This window comes from Blastomyces gilchristii, assembly GCF_000003855.2.
Source record: "Blastomyces gilchristii SLH14081 genomic scaffold supercont1.1, whole genome shotgun sequence".
NCBI lineage: Eukaryota > Fungi > Ascomycota > Eurotiomycetes > Onygenales > Ajellomycetaceae > Blastomyces > Blastomyces gilchristii.
The window spans coordinates 3051097-3059127 of record NW_003101682.1 but is presented as its reverse complement, the minus strand read 5'-3'; the positions used below and the strand labels follow the sequence as shown (position 1 = coordinate 3059127).

The 8031-nt window shown below is 43.8% G+C and overlaps 2 protein-coding genes across 2 annotated transcripts; one reads left to right on the top strand and one right to left on the bottom strand.

The window, feature by feature from the left end:
- Positions 1 to 2195: 2195 nt before the first annotated feature.
- Positions 2196 to 4624, top strand: BDBG_00433 (F-box domain-containing protein). The gene is made up of 2 exons (XM_002629141.2): positions 2196 to 2376; positions 2553 to 4624. The coding sequence occupies exon 2, from the start codon at positions 2578 to 2580 to the stop codon at positions 3949 to 3951; it is 1374 nt and encodes a 457-aa protein (XP_002629187.1). The 5' UTR covers positions 2196 to 2376; positions 2553 to 2577; the 3' UTR covers positions 3952 to 4624.
- Positions 4625 to 4635: 11 nt separating this feature from the next.
- BDBG_00432 (uncharacterized protein) lies at positions 4636 to 6844 on the bottom strand. The gene has a single exon (XM_031719881.1). It carries the CDS (start codon positions 6013 to 6015, stop codon positions 5710 to 5712), a length of 306 nt encoding a protein of 101 aa, XP_031575793.1. The 5' UTR covers positions 6016 to 6844; the 3' UTR covers positions 4636 to 5709.
- Positions 6845 to 8031: the final 1187 nt, after the last annotated feature.

Here is an 8031-nt window from a genome sequence, read left to right as displayed (position 1 = left end):
CACATTATACTCGTGCTACATCCTATATCTCTTAGCATCTACCATGCATTCTCTACGTCTAGATTCTATCTTTGGAGTAGGACGCGTATAGAGACTTAACGTGGTGGTCAGTGTAGTCGAGTGGCCGCGCAAGGCGGAAAAAGTGAGCGCAAAGAGTGCCATTTGACGCTTGTATCAGTGATAATAACAACAATAGTCAAGTGAATCATCTCATCATCAAACATGGAAAAAGACATGTATCAACAGCTATAGATCTGTGAATGATATTATGTATTGCTTCAGCTTTTCTCTGAATATTGCATTCAAATGAAGTCAATGGAAAACAGAGATCTTGCTATATATCTGAAAGAATAACATATGATGCAGTCTCTTCAGCTCTCATAATTTCAACAAATGACTCATACACTTGTTCACATGCACAACTGTTGTGTTATAGTAGACTTAGTAGCAGAGATTGCTAGAAAGAATTTCATTCTCAACACTGATCTCTCTGTTAAATTCTGTTACTTCATCAAGTTCTCTATTCTACTTCTTATACTGACATGAAGCACACTGATGATCATGATTACTGAATTTGACCTGTTTAGAGATCAACTGCCTGGGCCTGCCTGCACAGCCTGGCCATGACAGGAGATTCTCTCTGCTACTAAGAATGTTTGGCTTGGTTTAATCATTGAAAAGTGTTGAGCTAAAGGCACATTTCAGAATGCAAGAAGTCTACTGACTGCACTAGAGTTAGTCACTCTAGATTGTTCACTCAAACATAGAAAGAAAATACATGAACATTTAGAATCTCATGACAATGTGTTTTAGATATTCCTTCATCTCTGGCTTTCACAGGAAGTACTCTTGACAAATGTTTATCATAGAAGAAGTTAAGTCAGACTCAGCAACTGAACTGGGCGCGGGATGCAGCAGCAGCTGTCTCATATGTGCATCAAAGTGTGTCCTGATCAGTGATTTTGTCATATGAAGTTTCTTAATTATGAATAAGTAAACACTCAAATTATTTCACTTTGCAAACTCTCACATTGTTTCTAAATCTCTAAATATTGATAAAATCAGTGAGGTCAGTCTATCAGTCAAGTATGATATAGCCTGTTTCAGTTCCCTCATCTACAACATTGTTACAGGTAGAAAGTTTGAAGTTCTCATCTGTCAACTATTCAATTCCAGTGTACAGAGTTGTGATGAGTATGCTGCAGCTTCTGAAGTTGGGGACTACACAATTCCAAGATAAATGGATAAAGACATACATGAGAAGCTTCCCTACACAGCGGGTGTATTCATGGGCAATGTAATCTGGAACTGTTGGCATCGGGGCGGGTATCAGAGGATGCAAGATGTCTGCAGCGCGCTCTCGGAGCTCTCGGAGCGCCATCTCTCGGGTTTAGTCTTAAGCAGGAAGCGACTCCAGATACCGCTCTTTCTATGTTGACGGTGAAGAACTGGTTCCACCCTCATCTGTTTCATCTTTGTTTCATCCCCGTGGTTGTGGTTGCAGCTGTCTCGCTGGTATATCTTACCCTCCACCAAGATTTCTACAAAGCGCCTAGGCCTGACTTATAAGACGCTGGACAGAGATTTGAGATACAAGGTAGAAAGGAGTCTAGTCGGTTGTATTGTATATACTATTGACTAATCATACAATGCCCAAGAGATCCTAGAGAAAAAAATCTTTCTCCTGCTTCGAGAGAAATTGTCTACCATCATCATCACGTCTTGCTATCAGAAGAAAAGAATCGCTGCACGTTGAAGCGATTTTTAGGTCTGTCTCAGAAGATGAGACATCAAGAGGAGTAAGGTCGAGGATACTTCAAGAAGTGAATAGAAAGAATGTAACTTGAAATGAGAACTTGAGGAGCAGTGCAAAGAATGACTTAGTTCTGATGAGACTCATATCAAGAAAGGTATGAGATCAGATCAAATGAGATCATATATGAAATTCATGATCTCAGCAGCCAGTCTAATAGTATCTCAATAAAAAATTATTATATTTAAGAATTTTAATCAGTTATATAGTAGGAATCAGTGATCACTGAAGCTATCAGATCACTGATAAAATGACAGTTAATAAACTTTTTGTGTAAGGTAGTTAGTTAACTAACTACTGCTCTCTTGATTGAGTTTAGCGCAGAACATGGCAACCAAACCACGATTTCTAACCTCATCTCTTTCAACAACAACAACAACTCTATCTTGAAATAAGATTCTTGATTAAAAAAAAACTTTCTACTTTTTAACCTCACAAGTGATGTTGGTTTTTTCTTCTAAGTTAGGTTACGCGAGCCGCTGTGCGACTCAGCGTTTTCTCAATATGATGTTGGTCAGGAACCTACAGTAGAGCAAAGTTATCAATCATGTCATAGATGAGTAGTGAGTCTTCTCTCTCTCTCTCTTTCTTTGTGTGTGTGTCTATCTATCTATATAACTGGACTTGGTTATCTTCTCTTTTATCTATTCTATCCAACTCCTCAACACTGCATCCATATCTTTTTACTGTCTGTGTCGGGGACCTTGCAATACATAACACTCATCATACCCGCAACCAGTTCATATCTTCCCAACATCAGCGGGATGGGGCTTAGAGAAAAAAAGCTCAGCTCATCTTCCCGGCTAGGGCTTCGCGTGATTTATCAACGGACCCTCATCCCTCCAGCAGTGCGGAGTATTCGCAAACACTACAGAAAATTTGTGAACTGGTTGAAAAAGGCAGCCCTCCCACGCTCACATGAAGAAGCAGGAAACCAAGGTCAACGCCAAATTTCTTGCCAGGAGCCAAAGACCCCACCTTTATTGAGCCTCCCACTCGAACTCCTCTTCAGTATCAACGACCTCCTGTCTTTGGAATCGCAAGTCTGCCTCGCTCTCACCTGCAAGACACTTCTCGGGCTTAACAAACATGCCCTTGCCGCTCCTCAATTCCGGTTCTTGCCTAGCAACGTCTACGATCCTGAAGTTTTGAAAAACCGCGATAATTTCAACACAGAGAGATGGCAGTTGCTTCTCCTGTTAGAGAATGACAAATGGCATTGCTGTTCCACATGTCTTAAATTGCATCCAACCAGGCAGTTTTCTAGCTGGGGAATTCTAGCTGGAGCCACGCACAGAGTGTGTACTCTAGGGAAAGTTGGTATTGTTAACCTTTGCCCTTGCGTGAATCTGACTTTCCGGGATAAAGACAGATTAATTGAGCTGCTGAAGGCTGAGAATACGCTCGATTGCTCATATCTATTGCATACGTGTTACTTAAGTTTTGGGTTGACAGACGTCGTTACAAAAATTTCTGCGCGTATCAATGAAGAGGGTGAATTATTCATTTGCACACAATACGCGGTGTTTGCACGTGGGTTCTGGCTAGGCAAATCCATTAAGCCTCTACGCCGGGTTTTCTGCCCCCACTTATCTTTCTTTGATTACCTGCTACATTTTAGGTGCTCAAGAAGCGAACTCGATCTACCGGCCAGAATGTTATGGAGGGATGATGGCCCACTGAAGATCCCATCTGAGGCATTTCAAAGAGGGCTGTATTGTCGGTATTGTGATACCACAATCTATGTCATTAAGTCCAATCGCGAAATCCCAGGGTATCACCGGAATTTGTTTTTTGAAGTTTTGACAGTCAGGAACCTGGGACAAGGTACATGTGCCGATGCAACCTGGCGGTATCAAACTGTATATCCATCCTCCTGGAGTGTGTTTAAGCATCGAAACTCCTTGCGTGAATCTAGGGATTCGCGGAAACATAATCCTTGGGATCCTGCCTTTTGTTTCCGCCGGTTTCCCACCTTAACGGAGAACAAATCCCATCGCTGGCCCGCAGCTCTGGAAAATCCACTCACGTCCCACGAAATTCCTCCCGAAACCGAACATCTTTATGAGTCAGACTTCAATATCGATGACAGTTATGGTTTCATTGTCAATCGGCAGACTATTAATCGGCGCAGGTAGGGAGCTCCCACCGCAGCGGCCGCCCCCTAATCTCCACCAACTACACCCCCAGACCTGACGCTTGCACTTATCTGCATATATTTTGTCTGTTCAGGATATTCTCCTACTTCTACATCTGGGACTATTGCATTATTTCTAATGCAGTTGAATGAAAGATTCGTGGTATAGAAAGTCATCCCCACTCCCTACATAAGAACGTAATTAAGACCATAGTAAATAAATGGAAAACGGGAATAAAGAAGACGAGTCAAACTTTGCGACGTCGTAACTGGCTGAACCCCGAAATGTAATTTGTTTTTTCAATTTATATATATATTTATATATTTCTTCTCGTTTTTTTTTGTTTTCCACTTTCGCTTCACACACACACAAGACTCAAACCCGAAAATTTGAAAAGAGGGGGGGGGGGGGGGGGGGGGGGGGGGAAAAAAAGGGGGGGAAGGGGGGGGAAAATCCAAAAAAAAAAAAAAAAAAAAAAGGGCCGGGCCGGGCCGGGCCGGGCAAGGGAAGCAAGCTCCCGACGCATGGATATTGGGATATGGATATATATATTTGTCAAGTAACGAACGACCTCTCCTCTTCCCGCTCCGCCACTAACCCTCAAATAAGAAATAAAACAAAAGGCGGGTGCTTTAATTAATGAGACAAAAACATAATCAAATTCAAAAAAAAAGGGAACCTGGTTTGTGGTGTTTTTTTTTTTTTTTTTTTTTTTTTTTTTTTTCCCTTCCCCCGGTTATGAAGTGCGGAGTGAGGGGGAAAAAGGGGAGGGGAGGAAGGGAAGGCAAGGCAAGGTGTCCAATCATCATCCATAAAACAAAGTGTTTTTGGGTATTAACAAATAATTCAGTTCGCAGGGAAACGGAATCAAATAGGGGGGGGAAGAAGGGTTATAATATCGTTGAGAATAAAGTGGTGAAGCAAAGAAGTACAGCGTAAGAAAGTAAGAAGAGGTTTAGAAGAAGTAAGTGGCCCCCCCGGCTTTTTATTTTGCCGCGGATAAATAAACGTGAGAATTAAATAAAGGCGACCAGGTCTTTAAGAAAGAAAGCAAAAAGGGGGATGTGGGGAGTGTTGATGGGGAAGCGAAACGGGGGAAATGGGTGACGGAGGCTGCTATTTCGCAGTGAAAGAAGGATAAATAAAAGCGGTGGCGTGGCAGTTCAGATGCATTGATTGCGCTGGCGCGTTCGTGCGCATAGAATTTTGAAAAGGGCTGACTGATTTGTCCGTCCGTCGCATGCGACTTTGGATTTTTCGATTCCAAGTACGGAGGCAGGCCCGTGGAAGTTCAAACGGGGTATACTTGGGGAATCAAAAGCTTAAAAGCTAAAAATATGTATTGGGCAAAGAGCACACAGGACGAAATGTGAAGATATATGTATGTATATGGATTTTTGCTCGTTGGGGGGGGCCTTTCACATATACAGTACCTGACAACAACGATATAGTGAGAAAAATAAATAAAATAAGGGCGGGTATCTCTCGAAGAAGAAGAAAAGAAAAAGAAAAATAACATCCATATCGTATACAAGAGAAGAAGAAATCAGCAGTTCCACCAAAAACTCTCAAGCTTCAATCGATCAAATCAAATCAGTCAGTCAATCCATCAATCGTGTTTGTCTCATCTTTTTGCTTGTCCTGAAAAGCCAATCGCATTCCCATCTCCCCTTGACTTCTGCACTCCCCACTTCTACAGCTCATTTTCCCGAGCTAGGATTTTTTTTTCTTTTTTTCTTTTCTTTTCTTTCAAGAGATCTAAAGAGCTACGCCCAGGACCACGGCGAGACCTCCAGCCATCAGCATTGGCAGCGCGGTGGGCGCGGCAACGGCAAAGTTTGGCGTCGAGGAGTCGGAGACATCTGAGGTGGTGGCCGCTGGCGTGGGTGTAGGTGTGATGGTAGAATCCGCGGTGGTGGAAGTGCCGACGGAGCGGATGATGGTCACAGTCACAGTGTTGGTGATCGTGGTGGTTCTTGTGGAGGTGACCATGTCATCTTGGGCGGCTACGAGCTGGGTCGCGAGCAGGAGGAGCAGCGTGGAGAAGAAGGTGAGGATATTCATTTTTGGGGTTTGGTTGGGGCTTTGGCTTCTTGCAGCGATTGCAATAGTGGAAATATATGGAGGTAGGATATATGCGACGGGGTGGTCTTGGTTGTTTTGTTGTTTCTATGCAAGAGGGAAGGGAAGATCGATCTACAGATATCGATGTTCGGTATGCGCCTTGCGACGATCTTGGATGTCTTATGGTGGACGGGAGGTCGCTAAGAGAGTAAGTAGCTTTGCGAGCGCACGGGAGACTGGCGGTTTAATCGGAGAAAAGGTGGTTCGTTTTTTTGCGAGAGATAACTGTCTGGAGCTGGAGTGATATAACTATCTAGCTGGGCGCGAAAGGAGGGAAGCGGGCAAGATGACCAGGAGAGTCAGAAAAAGAGCGAGCGTAGTAGAGGACTTTTCAAACAAGACGGGCACGAAGGCGTTAAGGAGCGTGGATGGCTTTGGAAAGAGGCCGAGGAGTGAAAAAAAAAAAAGAGCGTTATATGTGAGTGGACGAGGCGAAAGAAAGAAAGAGAAAGGGGAGAGAGAAAGGGGAGAGAAAGGGAAGAAAGGGACAAGCCGTGTATATCTTAAAAAGAGGATTCTGACTCCCGGACGGTACCTGGACCGTGCCTGGCCCGTGGGCGGCGGTGGGCGGGGGGGAAGCCTAAGCCTAAGCCTAAGCCTAAGCCTACCAGGTACACCCTAACCTAGGGACAGGGACTACTACCTACCTATGCAGTATGCAGTAGGTACGTACCGTACCGTAACCACCAAACCAAGGCAGGCAACCTTGGTTACCAACAACTTACTTGTGACAACCACCAACCACAACCAAGCAAAAGTTACGAACAAACCTCCACCAATTCTCGCGCTAACAGCATTAATAAAGGTTAACAAACAATTTAATTTAACTCTCTTCTCCGCCTGGCCCACCGCTAACTTAGCTCGCATCCTCTGCAACCCAGGGAATGATGGAATGAACTTGCTTATTATTATTATTATTCTTCTTCTTCTTCCAAGTTACCAGAGTTCTCGCATTATTATTATTATTACCCCCGTAACTAAGTTACGTACCGCATCCGGATTTCTTTTAACAAACACCAGGCACATGTACTACTGTACTGAACATCCCAAACTTTAAAAGGCTGGGTGGAGGTTAAGTTAATTATCAGCTAGCAGGGCAACATGAATGACCGCATCACAGAGTCCAGCGCATGCTTCCATTGGATGCCGTTCTTCTGAGTTATTATTATTGCCCTCTTGCTGGGTCCACGTTGGTGGCCCACGACAACACAGCAAGCATACATACTGCGTACTCCGTACAGCGTACTGTACTGTGCGTACATCCATGTAATCGGAGGGAAGAAAAATCGCCCTTCAATTACGGCTGTGGTTGGGATCCTTTTGCGCTGACATTTTTGTGCCCCATTTTTATCTCTTTTATTACCTCCAGTTAATAATAATAAAGTCTCCAGACCATAATCATAATATTATCATCATCCTAGTCCCGATCTCATCTCGTACCGCCAAAATCCGCGCTCCACTTCTCCTCGGCCGGCCAGACAAACTGACAGCTCAGCTTGGTTATAAACTTATATTAACGACGTCAGGGTCAGCCTGGGAAACCTTCAACAGACTTATATTACGCTGTACAGCGAACAGTTCGCATCTGTGTATATAAACTCTTCGAATAATTTCACCAGAACCTCGGCCTCCCTTGCGCCCGCCCTTGGTGTTTTATTCCAGGCTAATAATAAGTAATCAGTATTACAGGCGCTTGAAATCGAGATACGGTTCAGAGAATCTGAGCTTTTTCAGAGCTGCCAATCATCAAACAGATGCTTTTGTGCTCAACAAGTCGTTGGGCTTGTACGGAGTATTTTATCTATCTTCATGCGAGTGCTAGGCCGCCATCACCGCCATTTTTCTTTTTTTGAGGCCGCCCCGTAGAGTGTAGATCGTGATCACCACAGGAGAGCGCGAAGATGGATGGGAGAGGCATGCAGAAGAATGGGGAAACAACAAAACATTTTATCGCTC

Bases quoted from the DNA above. Each gene is read 5' to 3' on its own strand.
- BDBG_00432 (XM_031719881.1), bottom strand. From the start codon at position 6,015: ATGAATATCCTCACCTTCTTCTCCACGCTGCTCCTCCTGCTCGCGACC.
- BDBG_00433 (XM_002629141.2), top strand. From the start codon at position 2,578: ATGGGGCTTAGAGAAAAAAAGCTCAGCTCATCTTCCCGGCTAGGGCTT.